Source organism: Dermacentor silvarum, chromosome 7 (genome assembly GCF_013339745.2).
Source record: "Dermacentor silvarum isolate Dsil-2018 chromosome 7, BIME_Dsil_1.4, whole genome shotgun sequence".
Lineage (NCBI taxonomy): Eukaryota > Metazoa > Arthropoda > Arachnida > Ixodida > Ixodidae > Dermacentor > Dermacentor silvarum.
The window spans coordinates 76,437,952-76,465,231 of NC_051160.1; the positions used below are offsets into that span (position 1 = coordinate 76,437,952).

The 27,280-nt window shown below is 44.5% G+C and overlaps 1 protein-coding gene across 10 annotated transcripts in view; it reads left to right on the forward strand.

The window, feature by feature from the left end:
- LOC119458238 (uncharacterized) overlaps positions 1 to 27,280 on the forward strand; it is a 79,718-nt gene that overhangs the window by 46,708 nt on the left and 5,730 nt on the right. For 2 of the 10 annotated variants that reach the window (XM_049670883.1, XM_049670882.1), the window contains exons 2-5: positions 9,120 to 9,207; positions 11,996 to 12,086; positions 21,463 to 21,619; positions 23,942 to 23,991. In XM_049670883.1, coding sequence (XP_049526840.1) covers positions 9,158 to 9,207; positions 11,996 to 12,086; positions 21,463 to 21,619; positions 23,942 to 23,991 — 348 coding nt within the window. In that variant the 5' untranslated portion in view covers positions 9,120 to 9,157. Of the gene's footprint in view, positions 1 to 4,045; positions 4,243 to 9,104; positions 9,208 to 10,545; positions 10,682 to 11,995; positions 12,087 to 21,462; positions 21,620 to 23,941; positions 23,992 to 27,280 lie in introns of those variants that run through there. The other 8 variants (XM_049670885.1, XM_049670881.1, XM_049670880.1 and 5 more) reach the window with 8 other exon arrangements.

The following is a 27,280-nucleotide window of genomic DNA, read 5'->3' on the forward strand; positions in this document are numbered from 1 at the left end:
CACACGCGAAGGAGTTGAAAGCGCGCTGGGTTGGCGCACGCTGAAGGTCCAATTTGGCGAAAGAAAAAAGTCTGCAGAATCACCCCGAATCACTGAATCACTGCAATATTCGTGGCAATGTTCCCCAATAAGCAAACAAAAACAATTTATGCGGTCTTGCGTGCCAAAACCACCATGTGATTGCAAGGCGCACCGCGTAGTGGGAGATTCCGGATTTATTTTGACCCCACCTGGGGCGTTCTTTATCGAGCGCCCAATGCAGGGTGCGAGATAAAGCTCAGCAGGTGGCGTGACGTAATTAGTTTTACTTTATTCACAATATTTTTAGGCGTGTATGGATGAGTACTCTCTTATTACGTCGTACATTTACTTAAGCATGCAATCTCACTGCATGGTTGTTGTTTCCTTCTGTCTCGTTTTTTTTTTTTTCTTCTATGTCGCACGCTGCTTTTGACATATACACGTGATTACTCACTCGATGAGGACGATTTCTAAGTGCGTATTCCCCGTAAATCGGAACGGCGACAAATGTTCACCTGTAGCCTTTCCAAGCTACTCACCATATGGCCATTTAGCACTGTCTTTCTGTTTATCTGGTAAAGTTACCTCTTCCCTGATCTTCCCTTTATCTGGTAAAGTGACCTCTTGCCTGATTATTTTTCTTTCGGCAATAGTCTGAACGACGTTGCTTATCTGGACCGCTGACCGCTGAATGCTGCGATGAGCCTTGAGCACCGACACTTCAGGAAGGTAGACGCTCTCTTTACGGTTCTGTGACTGGGTGAATATTTTTGACATTCCGCTATAAAGTGCCAAGTCGGCTCCGGATGTTTTCCTGCAACACACACACGTGCCTCACGTTGCATAGTCGCCCTGCTGCTGCGCGCATGTAACGCCCTCTTGCGGCCTTAAATTTGCCCGTGAATGCATAAAGAGATCGATCAAAGTAAGATCTACGACCTCTGTGCGTCGTGCTTTATGCTAACGGTATATTCAAATGCTTGAAACTACGCACGGCTGTGCTGTCGACAACCGCCGGGTGAAAGGTGCACGAATGCGTCACACTGTTCTGAATCATCGATGCACTCGACTGCTCGATGTGATTATAATTTAACAACCTGCGAAAAAAGTGCTATCGTATAGGGGGTTTCGTGGTCTCGGGCACTGCGAATAAATATGCGACAGGCGGTCGATCCAGACACCCCGATTAACATACATTCATATCAGCTGTGTGGCGTGTTTGTTATATATATATATATATATATATATATATTATATATATACATATATATATGTATATATATAATGTCAGACTGCGCGCATTCGCTCCTTATACGGGAGTCGCGGCTTTCATTTTTAGTCACGGTTTGAAGCTGCGTATATATATATGTGCGTTGAAGTGCGCGTGGCTGTTTACAATTTACCATTTTAATTTTTCTCTAAACGAAGCGTTCTTTGGTCGCATAGATGGCTGCATAGATATCTGAATATGGACCACATTTTGTGTCTTTCTCCCCGGTACGACGTCCTCGAGCGTGAACCTCTCCGGACAGCATTAAACCGGCTAAACTTTCAAACAGTTTTCGTAAATGAAGATCCCTGGTCCATGGCCGTGTGCGTCCATGGCACAAAAAGCTGCGAAAGCGTTATTGGAGTATACCTCAAGTCGACAGGTGTTATATATATATTTATATATATATATAGACTCGGTGCGCACCTTTTAATGCGCGCGAAACTGTGCCCTTGCTCTTTCCTTCTTGTTCTCTTTTCGTCCCCCTCTCCCCTTTCCCCCAGTGCAGGGTAGCAAACCGCACGTGCGTCTGGTTAACATCCCTACCTTTCCTATCTGTTACCCCTGAATCTTTATCACCTCGTGACACCTAGAAAAGAAGCCTTGCGAAAATGAAGTTTTTCAAGTTTTGATTATTATTATTTATTATTTTTACCGACAGGTCAGCCACGAACGTAAAAAAAAAAACGAATCGCATTGCTTTGTCAAGGGTTGTGGCTGGTGCGGAAGCTCGTCTTATCGCCGAAAGGCGAAAGCTGCTTTTGTTTTTACCTAAACTAACAGGTCTTTTCATTTTCTTGCGACATATATGTGTTATATTGCTGTTTCTGCTATGCGAAAAGAAGTAGCCGTCTCCATTATAGGGTGACTACATCCCTTTCTTTTATTTTCATTCCAATAAAATACAGAAAAGCAGACAACGGTATAAAATCGTTTAGAAGTTCATTACAATTATTTTGCGCCTTCGACGATAACATCATTGAGTCTCTATAGAAATGGTTTTTAGGCGCTAAAATATGACCTGGACAAGAGAAAGAAACGGACAGGAGCTTTCTCTTGCCAGTGTCTTATATTTTTGCGCCTAAAACCATTTCTAGCCGTATACTAACAAGCTCCACAGCAGACGTTACTAAGCTATCATTGAGCGTCATCGTTGTCGTAAAACAAGGCGTCTTTAATTCTAGCTCCGTTACGATAAGATGTTTTTGGACGTGTCAAGGACAGTTTTCGTGGACACCGGTAACGGCGATAGAGAATTTTAAAACGTCGTTACCCACTTTCCTTTACCGATTCCAGCTGCGCATGCGCAAAGGTTACCGGTATGCGGTAAGCTCAACCTTATAGGCTCCCGGCTTCGATCCCAATTAGACCGTGTTACTTGCTCGCCGTCGTGATAGCAACGTACAAATAAATGCTACAAAGTGACATCGCTTAGTTTCATCTCACGCTGAGGTGAAAGCATTAGCGATGCTTTAATATTATTATTGGTCACATAGATTATTTGTTTTGACGCTGCTAGGCCTAGAGAAGACGGCACGGAGGCGTACGTGATACGTGGATTTCCGGCTAGCGGATTTCGCTTCAGCATTTAGCGCACAATTAATAACACACAAAGAAATATATATTATATATATTTTTTTCTTTTCGTCCTTATAGGATGAAAGTAAGCGATATAAATAGTTAGTATTGCCTGTCAATGTATTATACCTGAAAAATGTGCAGCTGATGAATAGTCATAGGAAACATTGTCAATTCATCTGAGTAGTATGTTTTTGTTTTGTTTCTTTCTGTGGTGCATGAAGCTTATTTAGGTTTGTATAAATGGGTACTTACCCATACTTAGTGACAATAGTGGAAGTATGAATGAAATAACGTGTTGTATGTGAGGCGTTTCACTTCAGCAGGCATAATGTCTTTATTAGCGTATAGGTTAAACTTGCTGCGGTGACTAATTTTGGCACGGCGTATAGTCGACGTGATCAGCCCAAGTAACCTGTTCTGCAAGAAATGCGCCAATAATCTCACAGTGTGGGTAACGATTTTTATCCGCGCGATGTATAACAATATATCCTTAATAACTGCTTCGTTTTTCTTGTCTTTTTCTTTCTTTTTTTTGTGACGGTAAAGAATAGCCTTCCTTTTTAAGGACTAGTGATGTACTTTTTCAGTGCTAGTTCTGTTCGCGGTTTCACTTCTCTTTTCCTATGTTAAACTTATTAAAGCCTAGCTTGAGCTAACATTTCGTTTTTGTGGTGTCACTTTGACACAGCACGAGTAAGCGTTACCACGAGCACATATTTCGGGTTCATCTCGGAACGCCGGACGTAGGGCCACTGCTTATTGTGGAATGGAAATCGAAACACCAACGAGGGGCAGGATTAGCGCTATATTTTGTTCTACCATGACCGGCGGCCTTTTCCTCTTATCGTCTTATCGCAGACACACCTCCGCGAGCGATAAGCGATCGTTCAAAACTGCGTATCTGCGCGTCCGGCGATTCTGCGCCCACGCGATCAGGCACCGTCACCACCAGCCACGTGCAAGGCGCGCGGTTTGCCTCTTCGGGGTCCGGAGGGGGCGTCGACGCGAGCACGTGTACCGACGACCGTAAGTTAGCGCTGCGTCACGTGATGCGAAATTTGCGCTCACCCGATTGTTTTTTTTTTTTTTTTTTTTTTTTTGGCTAGCCTGCATCATGTGTGCGAAGTCGTTAGCGGGCCTATCGCTTTTGCTCCGTGACTGAGCTTTGCGTAGCGCTTCAAAACACTGCATCTAGTTCCACGGACTCCAGTCTTGTGTGTGCCGTATCTTGCCGTAATAGAGTCGGTCCTTTTAGGGTGTTTTTGAAACTCGCTCGCGCGTTTTGTCTTCTGCGCGATGGGTAGTGTCAGCGCCGTCATGTCCAAGAACAGCGTTCTCCGGGCACCACCGGTCATCGAGGACGTCAATGCGTGAGTTGGAATTCGACGAACGGCGCCACGCCGCTACGAATGCGTACCAAGCGTTTCGTTGTCACATACGACTGTGGCGTTGTCGCGATTCTTGACACAAACGCGACTCTCTCCTAAGCCTAACCGTCCTGGTTAGGCTTAGGTAACGTACGCGATCGTCAACATATTCTTGCGATGAATCATGTATGACATAGGGATTTCTGCTTTGCTGGTTGTTTTTATTATTCGGTCCCGCGGTGCTATCTTTCGAGAAGCTCAGCGGCACCTGTCGATTTGGTTTGCGGCCGATTATTTGCTCGCCGCAGTGGGTCACTACTACTACTGCTGAAGCCGTCCATTTGGCTTTCATATATCGTGGGTGCGATTCCCGACGTAGATGGTGGCTTATCGATCGGGTCGGGATGTCAAAGCGCTCGCGTATCGCGTGCTTTCAAGTGCTCGGTAAGCAATGACGTGTCGTCAGTAGTTCACACGGAGCCCTATACTCAAAGGCAACTATCATAGCCGCTATGTTCCTTTGGCGTGAATCTCGCGAATCGAGCGTGCTTTTAAGGCCTATAGTGCGTGGTGTTGAACACTTTGAACAAACAGAACGCCCAGATTACCGCGCATCTCCTGATCGAGGAGTACTTTCTCTGCTAGGCACCTGCAGCGAACAGTAGTTCCGCTTCTGTGTTCCTATAGAGAGAAAGAGACGGGGTGGGAAAGGCGCGGAAGCCGAAAAGATTCTGGTTTGCTACCCTGCACTGGGGGAAGGGTACGGGGAAATGAAAAACGGTAATAGCGGAGAGAGCAAAGTCACGAAAAAAAAGTGAGAACTATATTCTGTAAGATAGACCACTTGAACACAAAAACTTCAAGAGTGCCTTGACTAATTTTACAGTAAAGCGGTATACTATATGGGAGTTCGGCTAACGCCGCACAGGCGACTGCTTTAATATTGAATTGCGTCACTTCAGTGAGGTCCCGCACGCTGCGTTTATCATACTTTCACGCCGTGGTACTGCGTTTTGAAGACGGCATCGACCAAATATGAAACGCGATATGCGGAGCACGAACGCCTGTCTCGACGACTTCGCCTATGGCGTAACAGTGGCGCCAGACCCCGAAACGACTGTGCCGCGGCCGGCGTCGGACGGCAAGGGGGCTGACTGTACGCGGGTCCACCGCGTTAGCGCACAATTTGGTTTTACCCATTTTACAAATATGCGGTTCTCGCTCGTCGTAAATCGACACCCTGAGAGAGAGACTGTGTCATGCAGGAAACGTACCGCGTGTTTTTTTTGTAGCCGCCAACAGGCGGCTTCACCGCTGAGCAAATCAGTTATGCAAGAAAGCTAACCCAAGAGCTTACGAGAGACATGCGGTGAAGCGTCTTTCAAGCCAACATATGAATAGAGCGGAATACCTTATTGGGCAAAATTCGGTCAGGCGAGGTTATTATCATTCCTTTTTTTTTTTTGCTGTGGTATTGTATCCCGGCAAGCGATAACCACAGATGACCGACATTAGGTGGATTGGCCGGTGGTACAAACCAAGATACGCAGGAATTAACCGCGTCAATTCGACAGGACAGAATCGTCATCAATCTTGCGCGCACTAAATAGCTTCCCTGTGATCCCCGCCGGATACTTTCTATATAATAGACAGTAACATAGACGACAGTAGAGTGTTGTCGCATATTTTGTTGCACGTTTGTAATGTAGGACAAAATTGTAATCAATATAGCGTGCGCTGTGTGAAAGCTTTGTTTTCTTACACTACGCGTTTGATAAAGTTGTAGAACAATAACTGAACAGCAGCACAGATAATCGAGTGTTTATACCACATAGTTCGTGTCGCATGTTTTGATAATGCTATGTGTCCGTTCTTCCTTACGTGTCTGCTCAGACTGGCCGATGTGTTCATACCTGCAACGATATATAGTTTGCACTGACGTCATCACGACCGCCATCCTGGAGTAGAAGCACGTCGAGAAGCTGCGTATAAGCAAGAAATGCCACAGCACGGCAGCATGACACGCGCGTCTTGCGCCGAGCGACAAATCGATTAGTTGTAATGAGGTGAAAACGCTCAAAACAATCAAAATAATGTGCGCGTGATATGGTGCACTGACGTCATCGGGACAACCATGTTCGGGTACTACAGCGCGGGGAGAAGCCGCTTCCGTGACGTCACGTGGAAACTATATTTATCAGAGTCGGTCTCGTCACCCCACTGACCTGCGAATTTTGTTCGGGTTGGCGGTTTCATGCCAAGTAAAACATCACCAGGCTGTCCTTAGCTAATACGGGAAAACCTATCTCACCTTTGGCCAACCTATCTAAGGCACTTCACCAGGGTTCATACCTTCTCGTGAAGCGCGAATCAAGAAGGGAGCACAGTTTCGAATAAAATTTTTAATAGGGACTCTAAATCGACGCCAATAGAAAGCACTCCGCGAGATTAAATTCTCATTGAGATAATTTGTTCCATATTAACGCAGTGCGCAAATTGGAAATTGTACGCTGCAAAAAAAATTGTGGGGTTTTACGTGCCAAATACCACAATCTGATTATGAGGCACGCTGTAGTGGGAGACTCCGGAAATTTCGACCACCTGGGGTTCTTTAACGTGCACCTAAATCTAAGTACACGGGTGTTTTCGCATTTCGCCCCCCATCGAAATGCAGCCGCCTTGGCCGGGATTCGATCCCGCGACCTCGTGCTCAGCAGCCCAACACCATAGCCACTGAGCAACCACGGTGGGTTGTACGCTGCAGGTGTAATACTTGCTTGAAAGCGAATTCGGGTTTCGCAGTCCTGCCTAGCGTTTGTGAACGAGGGTGTGCTTGGCGAGCACACTAACAAGGAATAAAAAGTGTTATACGCGTATACAGGGCTTATATTGTCCCACAAATGATAATGTTCATTAATCTTGCGTGCACTGTCTTTATTTGATGCACTGCTCTCGCTATTTTCTTGCCATCAACGCCATGTTGCGCTGATAGGCGCATGCCGGTACTGACTGTAATGTTCCTGGCGCGGAGCGTTAAAGAAAAATGAAGCTTGCGCACGCGAGATTGATGACGGCCCTTCTTGTCGAACAAGATAAACCCGAACAGGCGAGAATTTTTTAGAGAGAGAGATAACTTATATTGACTATAACTTATATTGACTGTCATGGCACTCTAAAAGAACTAAGCTGGTGTAAAATGATTGGTCGTACAGTACGCGGCAGCCTCCCGTATCACAAGTCTTATCGGTCGGCAGCTTGCTAGCGTTTTTTTTTTTTTTGTTTCGATCTATCGATGCAGTGTCAGGTGCCTGTATGCATATATTTAGTCTCAAACATCGTATGCATCGTAGGCCAATCGTTAGTCGATGCGGTTAGTTTATATTCATCAGCCGTTAATTATTCGTTTCTTCGTTGAATTTGCGTCGTGTATTTCTGCAAACTTTCTTCGCGCCTTCCTCTGTGGTTTGTTTTGTTGTATTACTGCATTTCTCGCATATACATATACTGTAGTCGACGTTGCGCTTTTGCGAGCCGTCTGCGCGTGTGTGTGACGTCATATCTATTGTACGAGTATCGAACTTGATATCTTCTGTCGTGCGAATGCTGATCGTGTTCGCATCACGTTACGTATGCCACATTGGCGTCCTATTCACTGCCTCCACAGGGCTGCTATAGAGATAATGTGATCGAGCTGACGCTCATCTTCTGACAGTGCTGGCTCTACAACACCACCATGGTGGCCTCGATGACCCCCTGTATATAGAACAATGGACCTGAGTCAGATATCGGCCTGCTCAGTCGGATCAATGGCCGACTAAGCATACCAAGCTAACCCCGCCTGCTGCTACATTACCACCACGGGCTTACACCTTTCCTCCAGTGACCCTCTTGTTTTCTTTGACGAAGGAAGTGAGAACTGGTGAACGAACAGGTGCACTGTACATACCCCCTTCAGACATGGCGTCCACACTCCTGGACGCGACCTATTTTTGCCATTTCTGTGCAGTAGTAACGAGGAATAGAGCACGAGCATTAAGCTTAGGGTAAATTGTAAATTGAACATTCTGCTAACCTATATTACTTTTACTTGAATTCTGAGTGATATGTATCGTTAGAGAATACCGCTTCGGTGAAGGTTTTACGGGACGTTTGACGTGGGGCATGTCGGTAGCAACCTCGAAATGTTTCTTTTTTTGCTTTTTCATTCTTGAAATGCTTGTGGCCAATAAATAACTTGTGTGTGTAATTCGAGCGGGTGATTCAATCCTTTTATTATGAAGAAACGCAGCATGACTGACTTACAATATTCGAGTATTTAGTTACCCTGTAATTATGATGACTTATCACAAAATGCACAAACAGTCATTCTACCACCTTGATTTGCTTTCAGTGGAGTCTCAAGCACACTGGCATAAAATTATGTGCGTTTCACACATGCGTCGACAGTCGATCAAAATTTCTGCCTGAAGGCGATATCTCGCTATCGCCGTAACGGTGCATTTCTTGCTTTCGCGCTCCTAACATTTCGAATGGTCCGCGCTGCGGCATTACGTTCGTGGCCGCGCTCTGTATGTCTGAGAATTCGGTACTTTTAGGAGGGCACCTCGCGCGCACTTCGCGAAGCGCCGTTCCTTTGTTAGTTTGCGCCTCGCCCATTACAGGAGCGCGATTCTGCGCGTGATTCTTAGGAAACGGAGGAGTGCCGCATATGGCTCGCAGGTGTTTTACGAAACGAGCTTAGCGGGGAGCGACGCAGCCGTAAATCGTCGACCCCCCCCCCCCCCCCCCCCCCTCCACGAACTGCCTCCCCTGGCGTCTTCTCTTATTGCGTTTTTATCATGCTCCGCTATCGCCTCTGCAGTCTCGCTCCCTTCATGCAGATCGTTCGGCGTTAATTGACGGAAAACAGGTGCTCGTAATGAACGCCACCCGAAGACGCGCTATGACGTCACTACCGAAGAAGCTTATGTGAGAGGTTATAGTATTTTCTTTCGCGTTATACCTCATGCATTGTATACCCAGCAAAGCGGGCGAAAAAGAAACTGTACAGAGAGATGGAGAGAATAAAGCGCTACTCTGTCTCTCTTTCTCTCTCTCTCTTTGGGGTAGTTGACGCTCGCAGTCGTAACCCGAGTCCTGCCAGCTGTCACGTGTACGCGAGTGCCGTAGCTTGCAAGGTGTAACGTGGGTCTGCCTCGCAGACTTGGTTGAATTAGCAAAACAATACTGAGTAATACATAAGTTAAGCTAACTTTACGTAACGCATTTGCGGATTACCAAGAACGTAACTCTCACAATGGGAATCCCTAGCTGAACCCCTGGGATACTGAAAAACCCGAGAATCCTCAAAAGGGTGTGAATACCAAGGCCGAGTAGGTGACAACGCTTATCCATAATGAACGGACCGCGTGTCTGATGACGTCATCGATTTCGGCAACGTCTTTTATAGCTAAGCATGGCTGTGCACTCTGAAGCAAGCGAGGACGTGGCATAGCGATATTATACAGATTTTTTAAAGACAATGTCTTTCTTAGCTAGCTATGCGCCTACTTTTTCGTATTGGGTACCTGTATTTCTACTCCTTTTTTCGTTGGGCGATCCCAAAGATTGTGCAGTCAAAAAAAATTAAGCAGTCCGACGCTCTTCCTACTACCCTCATTCGAGGAATCACGTTATCGAGTGCCGTCCGCAGTAGCCCGAGCAATTCTCACTCGATCACAGCCATCTGAAGGTCATTGTCCTTGATCGACTTTAACTGGAGGTTGAATGGCCTTCGAACTTTTTTTTTCCTTTACGAAAACTGCTTAATCGCGCGAAAGCTTCCTGAAGTTTGTGACGTCACACTAACTTAGCGGGAATTGCGTCAAATGTCACGGTGATATGGAGCATTAGGGTTCAGCGTTAAGGATTATCGGCCGTATAAGAGTGAAGGCTTCACTTTCGTTTATATACTAATCGATTCTGTTACGCAAAAGAAGCGAGAATTAAGTTTTGAAATAGTATGGTGTCGAATGATTCAGTGTTTATCTTTAGAATTCGGTAAAGCTATTACGCAAGCGCGGAAATCGCGCGCGCTTTGAGGACGCGGTCAGCAACAGCTTCTTTCTGCGCAGCTGCCGTTGTACCCGAAAGCAAACACAAGCAGCAGGACATTTTATTTCTTTTTTTTCCCTTTCTCGTATGTTGCGAAAACAAAAAGGCTGCACAGGCGTGGATTCGACACTGCCAAAGCAGCTTCCCCCATGCAAGCAAATGAATGCGAGGGATTGACACACAATGCACGGGCGATCGGTGACGCAATGTTTGCTTCTCGTGTTCAGTTCGCTTCGTCGTCGACCTGAGGGTCTCGGCCTCTCGTGGCTAGAGCTGCGATTCGTCGCTTCCGGGAGTCGCGTTTTGTTTGCTCGCACATGTACTCACGCCGACGGAAACGGCGACATCAGTGAGTGTGGGTTTGTTTGCTGGTTTGTTTGCGCGATTTTTTGTGCGGCTATTTGGTTGGATACGGGACGGCCTTTGATCTGTATACGCGACGAGGATTAACGAGTGCTCTTTTACCTTCCTGAAAGTTGGCGAATTATTCGCTAAAAGGTGAGAATCTAGAGCAGAGAAAAAGCAACGACGGGGACCAAGTGATGAATACACACCGGCGCTAACTTGCAACTCGGTTCGTGTTACTCACGTTCTCACATTCGACGCACGTAATATGATTAACACAGCTACCCGCCGTGGTGGCGTAGGGGCTACGGCGTTGCGCTACTATTATAACTCCGAGGACGCGGGATCGAATCCCGGCCACTTCGTCCGCATTTCGATGGGGGGTCGTAATTAATGAAATTAATTCATTGCGATGAGCCTCATTATCATGTTGTGGTTTCGGCACCCAGAACCCCCAGAGTAATTATCGAGGTAAATTGGAAGAAATTGTTCCCGTTTATTTTTGGCCATGGAGATCACATCTGTAAAAGAAAAAAAGAAAGCTAAGGTGTCACTTGAGGTAAAGCCTTATTATTATTCATTATTTAGTAATTGGCTTGTAGAACTATGCAACACCTGGGGAAGTGGGAGGGAGGAACTTTACTCCAACGTAATAATGAACACGTGGCTATGGGCAATTGCGTTCCGTTTCTCGTGCTCAGCGTAGCACATGCGAATATAGCAAACTCGGCGTACATAAATATATGCGTACGCTGAGCCCTAACTATATTGATATATGTGCTAAGTGTATTTAGATTATAAGCGTTGAACGTGTTTAGATAGGTGTCGTGTGCACTGCCTCCGTCATCAACCTTCCATACCTTGAACAAGCATCGTAATGACCATGGGACACACGCAGCTAACAGCTGCAGGCGGCGAGGCCGCGCGCGCCCGTGTCATCTACTATCGCTGCTACCTCGCCAACAAGGTGCGCGTCATTTAGAATTGCAACATTGCATTGGATCGGCGTGTTTGTTGTTGTTGTTACTTTTTCTATGTGTCGACGTTGTTGGCGTTGTTGTTGTTGTCGTCGTCGCACAATGTTGTTCATTGTTTCTCTTTGCAGTGGAGCTTGGTTGACTGTCGTGCTACGTTTAATGTGTTTGCAGTCCGTCGCTTTATCGGTTTTCTTTGTTTTTTGTTCCTTACTGCTTGCGCTGTATCCCATGTTCTTAGCTAACAGGCAGTTGTTGTACTAGTAATAACAATAATAATCATGATCAAAATGCTCAACGGACCCCTTGCCTAATCTTTCTCGTACTTTGTTTCCTCTTCGCAGTGAATCGAGTGGGTTTGCCCAAAGCGCTGTCACCACGGATCCCGTCCAGATTCAACACCCGGAACCGTTCCCCCTACCGCAGGTGAACATGGTGAGTGCACGGGTGCTTTCAAAACTTTTGCGAAATTACACTAACTTATTTTTTTTCTTAACTTCGCTTCGAATGTTAGTGGCACCAAACGCTTTACAACCGATGCAAACTGAATGCTTTATTTCCAATATACGCGGGATACATATTAGCACTCATAAGTGTATCCGTTAGACCTGCAGCCCGCTCGGTCATAAACGGCTCCTCTGGAAGTGATTCATGCCGTAAGTTTGTACAATTACGCTCATCAAAACTGTGATTCGACTAATTGAGAATGCTAGTGCTATATTCGTTGCCTCCTCGTATATGTAAATGTAAAGGTGTATTTCTGTATCGCCGCCCGCCCCAGTGGCCTCATTTCAACGGGGGTTAAATCGGAAAATGCCTTTGTGTACAGTAGAACCCGGATATATCGAACCAACACATAACGAATTATTGTGTGTAACGAACAGCAGTAAAATACCCTTCAAAATTGTTGTATAAAGTTACTTGAAACACCGAATGTCCTATATATCAAACTTTTTGGTGGTCCCCTTCAGATTCGATATATCCGGGTTCTACTGCACTTAAATTTAGGGGGACGTTAAAGAAGCCTCAGTTGGTGAGAATGAATCCAGAGAACTCCACCACGGCGCCCGTCGTAAACCACCATGCAGTGGTTTATTCCACCATTTTTTTTTTCTAAAATGTGCTTCTTAAGGCTCGTTTGAAATCTATTCCGCTTCTCAGCTATATACGTACGTAGTTCGTTAGTTTTACGGAATCCTGTTGATGCCTTCGCCTCTCCGTAAGCATTGAGCGCGCGTTTCTCGAGACGTGGGAATTTTGACGCACTATAAGAAGTTACCGGAAGGCTGGGCGCGCCTTTGTCGAGTTTCGTGTTACTCGCCGAGTGTATGACGTCGTACAGATAAAAACATTTTACGTTTTTCTTGGTAAGTTCAGCTCGAGAGAGCGCGACCTGCTGTTTGCGTAAGCCTTATTGTGCAGTTGTTGAAGACCGGTGCTCTAACAACACGTTTCTTTTTTGTTTCGCACGCAATATATATATATATATATATATATATATATATATATATATATATATACTTTGTGGGCTCTCTCTGTGTTAGGCAGCTTTTTATTCGACACGGCCAGATGTTTCCAGCTGGAAATTTTCCATTGTATGCGGAACATGCTATGTTTATAGCGTATATAGCGCTCATACTATTAGGTATGCAGGCTCAGGAGCAAAAATTTAGACCATGGTATCGGCAAAAAAAGAAGGAAAGATTGTGAAACAAAAGGAAATCACATTTGTGCATGGTACAGCCGTCTAATTCTGTCAGTGCATTGCAAAGGTCGAACACGCTCACGCGGTCTGTATACAGCTTCGCTTTCGGCTTGTTGCTTTGGCTACGCAAAAATAAAAATCGCTAACCCTGGTCTCCTGATTTGCTCGCGCACTGTACGTGATGTTACTGTGTGGTCAACTGTTAAAGGGAACGGTGCAAACTCATGAACAAGCATTATAGGCGAGATTTGTTAGCGCGTGGGAAGTATCAGCAATAACGCACACGTCACACGTGTGTCACTTGCTTTAATTAGTAAACGCGCAACTAGTTGTGTGAAACTGATGTTTGCAATACAAGTTTCGGATTTTGGGAAATGATTTAACATTCTAGGCGAATAATTTCTGCTCATTTTTTATGCCGTGGTTAATTCGACAGTGTGGGGATTATCCACTGATCAATATTTCTAGCATGACACGTTGGATCTCGAAATGAAATGTCAGACGAAAGGGCTGCGTTTCTTAACGCTAAGGCCGTATTATTCACGGGCAAGCTTGTTACAATATAGCTCATTTACTCGGGCTACTTTAACCATTTTGAAGAGTTGGCGACTAGGTTCTGAGGTTGGCAAATTAGCACCAACTCACAGAACATTGTGTATTTATTTATTAACTTTTTGCGTTGCCTGACAAGTGCAAGATTTGGTTCCGTTGTTGTTCCCGGAACTAAATGCGAATAGTTTATGTAAGAAGCAAATAATGCCTTATAAATAGCTAATTTCACGGACTCTTCCCAGAGTCCGTGAATGAGTCCAGGAAGAATGTTCGACACGAAAACAGAGGGGAACAGTTGGCTTATCGGGTGAAAGGAGCGTCCGGCACTAAAAAATAAGCAGTTGCACTGTCGGCTAAATTTCTTGCGTTTTCAAGCTCTTAGCAAACGCTGTACGCCTGAGAGATCGCTGGTTGAAGTCGGTGGGGGTCGAATTAACCGATGCGGCATGCATCGCCTTCGAACTAAACCAGTTTTGCCTCTGTAGAAATATAAGGTTCGTATTAGGCGAAGAATCGAAATACCCGTGGTCTAAATAACGGGAGTCAACTGTAATAATAATAATGATGATGACGATATGAATAATAATAAGCATGTTGTTGTTGTCGTTGTTATCATCATTTGAGCTGCAGTGTGACATCTATTACTACTTGGACGTTGCTTTAAGCGCGCCCGTATTGTGCGTAGTCTGCCTGGCGTTCATACGTGTGACGCAGGCACCAGAACGCATATACGTACACAATGTGCGTACATTATGAAGTTCGCGTCTTCAATTTTTGTTAATTTCTTAACTAATCCGTTCTTTTTTCTCTCTTACCTCCTCGCTAAACCATTGTTAACTCGTTTTACTAGCAGCCCGCGTCACGCATTTTTCTTTTCACGTATTTGTGCTTCGCGCAATCATTTCTCAATTTGCGCTGGTATAATGGCTTCCATCTGTGCAAATTCAAATTTATGGCATCACCTCGTCGAGGTAATGTAATTGCTATCGTTAACATTCTATTTCCCGTCGACATTCATATGGTTGGTATCGAAAGTTCGACAGTGTGCACGATGATATATGGTCGGTATATTTCTACACTTCAGCGCAACAGAGCGAACTGTCTGGAATGCGCGTGACACCCGAGAGCGCACTGAAGTTAAGTGCTTCAACATTTACGTTTTTTTTTTATACAATTAGTTAGAGATTGTGTGTACGCGACAGGTTCTGTCGCTACACCTGTAAATGTAATGACCGCCAGAAAATGAAACAGTAAAGAACTGACTAATTTGATGGTGTATGCCACGCTTAGGTGCTGTATAGCAAACGTTATCAGCACATTTTCGACAGGAATAATGCAGAATTACCACTGTTCTTGTCTAATTTCCATGATTTTCTTTCTTACCTTTGGAATTTCATCGATGCACAAGTTTCAACTATATGTTTCCGACATTTATGCTTAAGCCATTTAATACTGCGTATTCGAAATTGATATGCAGGTTCCCTCACGAGAGTGCGTTTGAGTGTCGCCGATTGTTCTGGCCTTTTCAGTCTGTTCGTTATGACGTACGTTGATTAGTCATGCTAAGGCGAACAGCTTTAAAGCACTTATTTCCTTGCCATCGATGGGAGTAATGTCATTAATATTTTATGCGCGTCAGTACTCGAATGGCAAGTTAAGGTTTTGCGATGCCAATATCGTTGCTCATTTGGTGGAAGTATGTGCCCTACGGTGTCTCCCACTTCGAATACGAATTAAACAAAGTGGTTATTTCCTTATTCACGTCACGACTGCACTAAGAGGAATGTTTTCGCGCCTATTTCACATTATCTTGCCTCCGGAAGGCTTCAATCTTTCTGTTTTGATACATCTTTTGAATAACATTTTCCGGGCAGGTAAATTATACGGAATAAAAGTGAACTTGCGCGAAAGGTTGATTTTGGTCGACTCGCCGTGGCCAGATCACTGACTCGCCGTGGCTAAATCACTATAGGTATGAAAACGTTATTTGAAGCGTAGATAAGTGCTTCAGTTAACAGGTACTATATAAGATAAGCAGGTTAAGATATAAGATAACAGGTACTGAAAGATAAACATGGTAATATCATCAGCAATTGCGATGATATAGTAAAAGCAGCGGAAGAATTCTATACTGACCTGTACAGTGCCCAAAACAGCCAAGCTACTTCCATTCGAAATAGTGATGAACCGCATACAGAAGCTCCTTGTATAACTAGCGATGAAGTTAGAAGGGCCTTGAAAGACATGACCAGGGGAAAAGCGGCTGGAGAAGATGGAATAACAGTTGATTTAATCAAAGATGGAGGAGATATCATGCTTGAAAAGCTTGCGGCCCTTTATACGCAATGCCTCACAACTTCAAGTGTACCAGAGAGCTGGAAGAACGCCAACATTATACTTATCCATAAGAAGGGAGACGTTAAAGAATTGAAGAATTACAGATCCATTAGCTTGCTTTCGGTATTGTATAAAATATTCACCAAGACAATTTCCAAAAGAATCAGGGCAACACTTGACTTCAGCCAACCAAGAGAACAGGCTGGCTTCAGGAAGGGATATTCTACGATGGATCATATCCATGTCATCAATTAGGTCATAGAGAAATCTGCGGAGTACAATGAACTTCTCTATATGGATTTCGTAGATTACGAAAAAAGCATTTGATTCAGTAGAGATACCAGCAGTCATATAGGCATTACATAACCAAGAAGTGCAGGAGGCATACGCGAATATCTTGGGAAATAACTACAAGGATTGCATAGCGACCTTGGTTCTCCTCAAGAAAAGTAGAAAGTTACCTATCAAGAAAGGGGTCAGGGAAGGGGACACAATCTCCCCAATGCTATTCACTGCATGCTTAGAACAAGTATTCAAGCTGGTAACGCTTACGAGTGAGGATCAACGGCGAATATCTCAGCAACCTTCGGTTTGCACATGACATTGTCCTATTCAGCAACAATGGGGACGAAATACAACAAATGATTGAGGACCTTAATCGAGAAAGTGTAAGAATTGGGTTGAATATTAATATGCAGAAGACAAAGAAAATGTTCAATAGCCTGGCAAGGGAACAAGAATTCAGGACCGTCAGTCAGCCTCTAGAGTCTGTAAAGGAGTACGTTTATCTAGGTCAATTACTCACAGGGGACCCTGATCACGAGAAAGAAATTTACAGAAGAATAAAATTGGGTTGGAGTGCATACGGCAGGCATTACCAAATCCTGACTGGGAGCTTACCACTGTCGTTGAAAAGAAAAGTGTACAATCATTGCATTCTACCGGTGCTAACATATGGGGCAGAAACTTGGAGGTTAACAAAGAAGCTCGAGAACAAGTTAAGGACCGCACAAAGAGCGATGGAACGAAAAATCTTAGGACTAACGTTAAGAGACAGGAAGAGAGCGGTGTGAATCAGAGAACAAACGGGGATATATCCGATATTCTAGTTGACATTAAGCGGAAAAAGTGGAGCAGGGCAGGCCATGTAATGCGTAGGATGGATAACCGGTGGACCATTAGGGTTACAGAATGGATACCAAGAGAAGGGAAGCGCAGTCGAGGTCGGCAGAAAACCAGATGGGATGATGAAGTTAGGAAATTTGCAGGCGCAAGTTGGAATACGCTAGCGCAAGACAGGGGTAATTGGAGATCGCAGGGAGAGACCTTCGTCCTGCAGTGGACATAAAATATAGGCTGATGATGATGATATAAGGGAATTTTAATGGAGCAATCGTTTTCCCGGAAACCACTGCACCGGTCTTGATTAATTCTTTGCGTGAATAAAACGCGAACATCTACTGACCTTTCAAAAACATAAAGCCATGAAACATTTTTTACAGAACATTTAAAAAAGTCGCGGAAATTTAGAAAACTGAGGCATCGTGTTTACAATTCAGAGCAACGAAAAGTGATGCCAGAATAATGGCACCTATTCCGAGATCTAAAGCGGACAAAATTGTACTGCTATACGCCACTCTGAAATACCGGGGTTCAAAATTAAGCTTTACGGATTTTTTTTTTTTAATCGCCTGTGGCAGCTAGCATAATTCTTATCGCTGAGCTGGGTTATTCGAAGACGCGGGAATTAGTACCACGAGAAATCGAAACACATTTTCAAATAATTAACAAAAATGGCTAATAAACTTCTTAGTTAATTACTTTATGACACATATTGCAATTAACGAATTGTAGCCGGTGAATGTGCAATACGCATCCACTTGAAATGAATTTCCAGGATGACGCCAGTTTCGAGGTATTTCCCAAAGTGTTGGACGAAATACATGGGCGTTCCAGTTACTTTCGTGCTTCAATGTATAAAACAACATTCTGGTAAAAAAGTGGAACAGTGCATTTTTACGGTGAGTTTGATGGCGCATACCTCGAAACTGGTGTCATTCTGGAAATTCTTTCCAAGTGGGTGCGTCTTGCAAACTCACCGGCTACAATTCGTAAATTGCAGTATGTGTCGTAAAGTAATTAACTAATTTAATTAGTGATATTTTGTTAATTAGTTGAATATGTGTTTCGATTTCTCGTGCTAGTAGTGTCCGCTTCTTCGTAGCTCAACGATAAAAATTGTGCTACCTACCACAAGTGATATTTAAAAATTCCGTAAAGTTTAATTTTGTACACCCGGTATACCACTAGTGTGTGAGCATGGCTTTTCAAAAACTCCCGTAAACATCGCAATGGTTTCACCTTAGCTGTAGAGTCATTTATCAATTTTGTCCACTTTCAATTCTTTGAAAGAAGCACTTTACAAAACTGCGATTTTTTTTTCTTTTTCTTCTTTTTAGTCAGTTACGGAAATACGAACTTCAATTCTTTTGTAGGTTACTGATTTTCGGCAATTTTATTTAAAACTACGATGGGATAAATCAATATTATGCCTTCATTCAGTCGCTACAGTTCTCTTTTTTTTTCTTTTAAATGCATAAAATGTCTTTGAAATCGGTCTATTGTTTCTCTAATGAGAACATTTCTGCGTTTTACGTGTGCTTGACTCGGAGCCAGCTGTTCAGTTTCGTCTTAATTGAAACGACTATGGCGCTTTCGAAGTTCCCGTGCAGGGCATTCCGCGCGTGATGTAATAAGTTATACCGACTATCCGTCGATGCCCGGGGCGCTGGTATTTCTTTGTACTTTAGCGTTCTTTGAGTACTTAATTAGGCTGCTTGTAATTATGTTGGAGCATAATGTGTTGGTGATACTTATGACGTCATATTTTCTCGGACTTCCCAAATGGCGTCACGCTTTTCATGCAAGGTTTTTTTTTTTTTTCATGCATGTCACGGTGCCTGAAAATAGCTTGCGCGGCACGTTATGGGCACCAGCGAACGCATTTCACGCTTGCATCTCTAATCTTCCTGATACTGTCGGATGCTTACGTTACGTATTTTTTATACAAAGCTTTGTTTCCCTCCTTTCCTGGGTTTTGGTGTAACCCTGTGACCTATGTAAGTGACGTTTCTCGCCGAATCGACAACCTATATAGTCCCGACTGTTGACCGATAATGTACCAGTGAGCACACTCGCGACCCACGTGATCGAGCGATTTATCGCGAGAAAATACCTGCACGTGTAATGTCGGCTCATAGATATCTCTGAACCACACTGACCTCTAAACGGAGTAGCACGTGACATTTAAGGCCGTTATTTAGAGCGTAGTTTTTAGGCGCCAGTTCCTGCGGCGAACGTCGGCGTCCCTCGTAACCGAGCGAACGAGCGCATCGCAGGATGCAAGAGCGAACGCGGAGCGCAGCGTGGTTGAACGACGGCGATAGCAAATAGAGCGCGAGGATGAAAGCGGAGGAGAGTGCAGCGGAACCATGAGACGGAAAGTGGAGGAGGAGGGGATGGCGAAAGCGTGAGAAGAAAGGCGTAGTGCCGCGCAAGACGGGCTCTGCGGCGACGACCGCTACAAGATGGCGCCGGACTAGCACGTACGCCTTCGTCGGTTCACCGATACCATATGCGGAAACAAAGCGCTGCATGAGCGGAGGTCTGTCTGTGGCGGCTGCCGTGAATCGCGCCCACGCGTCACCCACGCGCTGCCTCTCGCGATCTCCCGATTAGCGAGGCAGTCGCACCGCACATCGCTGCGTTTGCAACGTGCTGCACGAGACAGATTGTCCGTGCCATGCAATATATCGCGAAATGAAAACCTATACAGCTGAGCTCAAATTTCGCATTGGGGATCATCGTAATCGCCGGTGATCTTATTTTCCAAATATATATATATATATATATATATATATATATATATATATATATATATCCGTTCATCGGTCACCGCGTATGTGTCACTGGGTGTGTGTCCATTCTTGATCGGGCCTCGAAAATGGGTATGAGCCATTTGCACATGCTTAGGTGATTGCCGAACATCTCTGTGCACACACTTCTCAGCATTCTTTCCTTCGCAAGCGTTATTAACCACCTTCGTTCTCACGACTGAAAGAGCTAACAGGGCCGCAGTGACACCGCGCACGTGTCATCACCTACTGTTACTATAGCCTGTTAACTCAAACAAGCTTCGCGTCACTTAATTGAGGCATTGCGTTGGCTTTCCGTGTTCCTTTCCGTTTCCACTGTAAATAATTGAGAATCTAATCAGCGAGGTACCAGTTTATTTGGGGATTGTAGTATGGTTATTGATACCCGATCCACCTATAAAGTTTGATGACAAAATCGCCTCGTGTCTTCGTCGTTTTCGCTGCCCCATCAAGATGTACAAAATCATCCATTTTGTCTAAATACTCGCTTTATTTGACAGAGCAACGCGACGTTGAAGCGTCTGGTAGGCACATAAGCGGCTTCAGCCCATCCTACTAAGCAAAAGTTGTGTCGCGAATGTTATGCAGAAATCAGCGCGATATTTCTTGCAACATCTTATTTCTTGGCACACAGCACAGAACGCAGCCTTTATCCACCTAACACCCCTTGTACAGTACATTGCACATCGCCTTCAACATTTTTTCGACATTCACTCGGAAGTGATTACGCAGATCATTCATTCTGGATATGAAGTACGGTGCATGTGTAACTGTAAAGAAATGGTTTATTCATATTCTTCTCGTCCGCTTTCGAGAAATTCGACACTGAATTTATTTAGGCCTCTGTGTCGTTGCAGACGACGGAAAGCAACCTTGAGGTGTGTTTCGAAACCACTGAGATTATGTGAAAATACCGGACGCGGCAGCAACGTGGCAATGTACTGTACTGCACGTAGTTACATCTCCATCTCTGCGTTTAAACAATGAAATGCAGTTTTTATCATAGCAACCATGAGCAGATGATGGAGATGAAGAGTACATGTAGACACAGCTTTTGGCATCTAATCGTGGTATCTAAATGTTAAAAATTGTTTTTAAAGTTCATAACATAACAGCAGACAATAAAAACCGCCTTCAAGACCGATTATATCCCATAGTTGTGTTCGGGTCTTAGGACTTTCACTGCTTCTAAATATTTAATTTCTTTTTAAATCCTGCTCTCGCGGAAATGAATCCGAAGCCTACACTTATTTACCCAATTTCACTCTCTCCCTCTCTCCAGCAGAGCGAAGGCCGCCTAGTGGCGACACCCAGCGGCGAGCAGGGCGTCCTCACCCTGGGCGCCGAGAAAGGGCTGGCCAAGAGCGGCCTCACCGTCAGCATCGTCGTGGAGCCGGTCGATCCATCCGCGGCGGCTTGCGTCGACGATGACCCCTACAGTAAGCATCATGCGCGCACGCGACTCGGTCTCCTTGGCGAATTGCGCTCTCCGCGATTTTTTCTTTAAGGAAATCTATTTCAAGGTCGCGTTGTGAGGTACATAAAGTCACGTGACCCAAGGAAGGCCAGAAGTGAACCAAATCATGCTCCAGCCGTGTATAAAAGAATGATTAATGATTAGCAAAGTTAGTAATGATTGATAATTGATTGGATTAAGGGGGATTAAGGTCGATTGAGGTAGATTGATGTTTTCAAAGGAGGATTAGGGTGGATTAAGAGTAATTGCAGTAGGCTTTACAAGGCTTTCGCCTTCGCGTCTCTTAGGCGATAGCTAAGGACACCTGGGAATTTTTTTTTGTTCTCGTTGGTTATTCACTGCTACAGTATAGAAGACTAGACTACTGAGCAGCCTGCCATCCCACTATCCCACTTAAGACAGCAAAAACAATGAATATATTATTAGTTTTATTTATTTATTTATTTATTTATTTATTTATAGACACTGCAATCTTATGCAAGATTTTAATGGGTGGTAAATATAGAAAAATAATAGAGAGCGCACTTGTTGCTGAAATACAATGCGCTAAAAACGAACAAGACGAGACATAAAAATATATCTTAGCAATATCATCACTATAACGAGGCATCTAAAAATCTTAATAGGAATCCTGTGTTACTGTTTGTTCAGAAAGGTTGTTCCAGTCAGCTATTGTTTTTGGGAAGTAGGAATACTTAAACCAATTGTGTTTTGTTAACGGAGATTAACCTCTAGAGAGTGCCTGTGTCCCATAGTGTACCCTGCTGCCAAAGCGAAGAGGGTCCGAGTGTCAATGTTACAGTAACCATTTACTAGTTGAGATAATAATTTCAGCCATGAAATGGGACCGGGGAATCCGAGGCAATCGGGAATCCTCGTGAACATCTCGAATAAGTAGCATGTCTGGGTAAAAGCGAGAAAAAGTGGCAGCAATCAAATTCTATTGCATCGTATGGATTTTTCGGTAGTGCGAGCTGTATAATATTTTAAATATAAGAATGCGGAATTTTAAGTTCTGTAGTCGCAGCTGTATTAGTTAATTCTCTGAGGACAAATAAAGGCTTCAGAAGTAACTACCTTGCACGATCCTATGTCAAGTGAATTATTGATAATCAAAAAATAAGTATGAGCGATAAATCTCGCTATTATTTGCCCTCTTGCTGCGCTGGTAGCTAGACAGTTAAGAGGCGACGTCCGGAGAACTGGGGTAGATGGCATTTATGAGAAAATGAACAAGATGAGTACCTTGATTTGACGGAAATTCTGCGGCTACGTTGTGAAACATAACTCACTTCACAGCAGCTTCTTTCGTGTCTACGGGGTTATTGCGAAACTATTAAAAGCATAAAAACAGCTTTGGGAAGGCAGGAAACAACAGAACAAATTATTGATCAGCTCGACGGCAAATGTTTACTTGTTAGCCATCAATCTGCCATGTTTCTAACTTTGCGGTAACGCCTTAGCCTTTGTGTTCTACTGGAAATAGTTTTCTCATATGAAACTTACAGGCACTGCAGAGAGAAGCCGTCCTTTGCGTATTCGGCGTTTGACTAAAGTTTAAACTTTTGTCCGTTCTTTGGTATTCGGATTATATTACATGGAGCATTGCGGACTGTTTTCCTTATTTTTCGGGGTTAGCGAATCATCGTGTCCCCTCCAACTGTAATGTTTCCTTCATTTTTTTTCTTTAGAAATAACAGAGGAATAGTATATCTTCCAAGAGTACTGCAGGCTATTTCTTTTGACCTAATTCCACAGTAAATGAAAGGAAACTACAGAAAAAATGTGCCCGATATCAGGAACACGAGATAACTTGGAAGAGATCTAGGAAAGCACTAGGATATCTCAACGTGGGTTAGCGTGAAGTCCAGGGTTGCAGCATGGTGAGGCCTGTGAAAGTGTAGTAATCATGTAGAATGTCTGAGAATAGAGGAAGGTGTTCAGCAAATTCGTACAAATGTAAAACTGAAACAACCCTTCGAAAGAAATATAATCCAAACCAGTTTTGTGGCCTTCTCTTGGGTGTGCCAGCGATATAGCCGGGTTCCAAGAGCGACGCTTAGAAACCAGTGGTTCATTCGCTTCATTCGTCGCCGTTTTTTGACTATAGCATCGTGTTTCATTTCTACTTGGCCGTAATGCCTACGTAGTAATCATAAATGCTTACTTTACATCTATGTTTGTTAATTTGTTTTTCGGATGTGTGAGCTGTTGCTCAGATTTCACCAGAACGCCTTAACATTCTCTTTTTGTTAACATATTTCCTACATTTTGTCCTTTACAGCCTGCAAAACACCCACACCTGCCGAGGAAGACATGGTCCGAAGCCTAATCGTAAGTTACCCTCTTACGATGTTTGACTAAATTCATCGTCATCATCATCATCATCATCAGTCGGCGTTATGTCCCGCACGGGATAAAAGCCGTTCCCAGCGATCTCCAATCAATCCTGCGTTGATTTAGCTGACTCCATCCTACACCTACAACTTTCCTTTTCCAGTCACGCCACCTAACCTCTGCAGTGCTTCACTGAGTTGCCTTTCACTTGGCAGCTGTACTTTGCAACACTAATCGACCACCGGTTAGATGCTACTCTCATTAAGTGATCTGACAAACTCAAATTCTTGATGTTAATGGCACGTTTCGTCTCGTATATCTTTAGATGTAGCTCTTGTTATCGAATCGCGAACATTCTTCTTTCCCTGTGTCTTCGTATTTCTGTGCCGCTTGTGCCCGTGTTTAGCGAGCGTTGTGCTTGGGATTTGGCATTCAATAGGGTCCTCATTTTCACCTGCCAAGGAGAACTTACGTTTTGTGAACTTGTTCTTTTTGTTGTTGCTCGCGTGATTTCCTCTCCGTAAAGTTGCATCACGGTTCGCCAACTACACTGATTCCATAACTTCCCACGAGAATAGCTGGAAGTTAACGTTTCCTCATCTAATTTATTTTTCTGAATCACTCGGAGCAGTGCAAGACCTCTAAGAGGTGTTCCGGTAACCTTGTAAACACATCACCACTCTCGAGTTCCTGTGCAGTTTCTTATGTTTGCTGTACCAAAATTTCTTTTACTCCCGTTCTCGTTATCGACGGGCTTATATGCCAGCCTTCAGCTTCCTTGTTTTTTTTTTTCGTTGTTGTTTTTTCTCTTTATCTAAGGTACACAGCCTTCAAAATCTCCCTTCACTCGTCCCCCCCCCCCCCCTCCCTTACACCTTCCGACGCCGCAGCTATGCCATAGGTTTATCCGGATCTGGGAAAACACTTCCGCTACTCTCTGACTAGCGGCAGGCACTAACATTGCTTCCGGTGCGAGGAGAAAACACGACAAGCCACAGAAAAGAACAGTTTTCGAAGGTGTTTTTTTTGACGCTTACTTTCCCTCCGAAGGGCCTGATTGATTGCGTCTGCGCTGCGGCTGTGGTGCGGAGAAGCGTGGCGTGGCCACCTTTATCCCTCTTTTTTTTTTTTTTTTTTGTCCCTTACGATCCCGCACGGTGGTGGTTGACAGTGCAGCCTTAATGGTTGCCAGAATAAGCGAAGGGAAAAAAAACCGTTCGCCGCCGCCGTCGCTTTATTTTTTCGTTCTTATGCGTTCTCTTCCTTCTGTTCATTTCCGAGATAGTTTGGACGACCGGATGAGAATAAATTGTTGTTCCAAGCACGCGTAACTTTTTTTTTTTTTTGCTTACGCCGCGAGCAGGTCGGCACGCTATAGCCTCGAAAATATCTCATCCGACTGGACCTGTTCGAGGAGCTTGCCCTAGACGTTGCCGAGCCTTTGATTGATGGAGGAACGTCCCAAAGCAACGCCTTGGCTCAGAAACGCATTGCACCGTATCCATCAGTCCGGAATAATTTTGACCACTTAGGGTTGTTTAGTTCGCACGTAAATGGAATCACACGCGCAAATCTTTTTTTTTTTTTTTTTTTTTTGCTATTCGCTTCCAACCTGTATGTGGCCGCCGTGACGGGGACTCGAACCAGTGACCTTGTGCTCGGCAGCAGAACGTCATAGCCATTGAGACACCGCGTTGGGTATAGGGATTCATTTTAGGAAGCTTGCATAAGAGAACGAACTCTTCGTTGCTGTTTAGTGCTGAGACAATCTAAAGTCTGCAGACGCAATATGATGTGATTGCAGTTGTATATCTGCAGTTGGTGCATGGTCTTGAGAACGGAAAAACAGCGCAAAATCACAAGACAGGCTCGGCAGATCGCTTCGGCTCGATAGTATACCAACGAGGCTAAGCTGGCGAAGTTGGTGCGTAATAAGATGAGACTAAAACCAGCGAAAGAAACGCATACACGATAAACAAGAAGTTATGGGAAGAATGCTCTACTAACGACTGAAGTTCATTGTGAGTACGCGCATTGCCGGTGAAATTCTCGAAGCCGCATGCTCAATCTACCGTCACCAGCCATAACTGAAAAGAACTGCTCGTATCTAGAACAGTGAATGTGATGGAAAGCTTGAGGGCTGACGTGGGAAACACGTAGGGGTTTTAGTGTTTTTTAGTGGTGGTGTATAGTTGTTAGTCATGTGTACTCCTTAAGGGTTATTTGTGTATGCGTTTCCTTCGCTGGTTTTCCATTTATATCTGTTGATCAGTAACATCAAACACTCGGCAAGTCAGTACTGCGTCTGCCTCTTTCTTGTCTTGTGTTTTGAGTTTTTTTTTTTCTGACCTAAATGGAAATGTACTATATGTGGGATTACGTGAGATATGTTGCGCACATTCTGCGCCCGCTTCGTGCTCTCAATAGCCGCCCTCAATTTCGTTTTAAACTTCCCTGGTACTTTCGTCGAGGTGCGCCATCGGCTCAAACTTAGCACCAGCGCTAGTAGTCGTGCCCCATACAACGAAACCGCTTGTATAATCTTCATCCTGAACAACCGCTTTGACCGGATGCTCTAGTTAACTGCCGCTGTGGCTGCATGTCTTCGCTGTGTTCTCCGTACTTGTACGTCATTGCGCATACCACCCTCATCAATGTCATCATCTGGAGTGGCATGACAGGCACGTGGGCGGGCAAATAGCTCTAGTGCGGACCAAGTGCACGTCTCTGATCTTTGCGTTACATTGTCTCCGCTCAAAGCATGCAGCAGAAGGCAGTGATACTTCGGAAGCCACGATCGTACATACGCGCAGTTTCTATGCGCCAGCCAAGCATTCGTGCGAACGAGACGTGGATTGGAAAGGGCACGGCGTTCCGGAACTCAGTTTGAGTCGATGTTTATTTGGAAGAAAGACGGAGCATAATACAACACGTGACCTCGGCGCGCAGTCCACACGTCATCGTAACGATGATGCAAAACGGGCTGTCTAGTTTCAAAAAACAGATTGAGAAACCCGAAACCCTTCTGTTCATAAAGCGATGAGAGAATGTGCTGGCCGCATGAAGGGAGGGAGAGTGGTACACTATTTTCAGCTTCTGTGGTGACGTCTGAGAAAAACTCGTGCAGGTGTTTTGCGATCGCGTTATTTAATGAGGAGTGTGGGCTGTTGATATCGCTCCCGCGTTGCTGTAGCATTTGCGCGCCAAATTCCATATGTGAAATTTTCAGGTGAATGTGATTAATACCTGTCCCGTTGGTTCAGTGGCTGTGACGTTCTACGGCTAA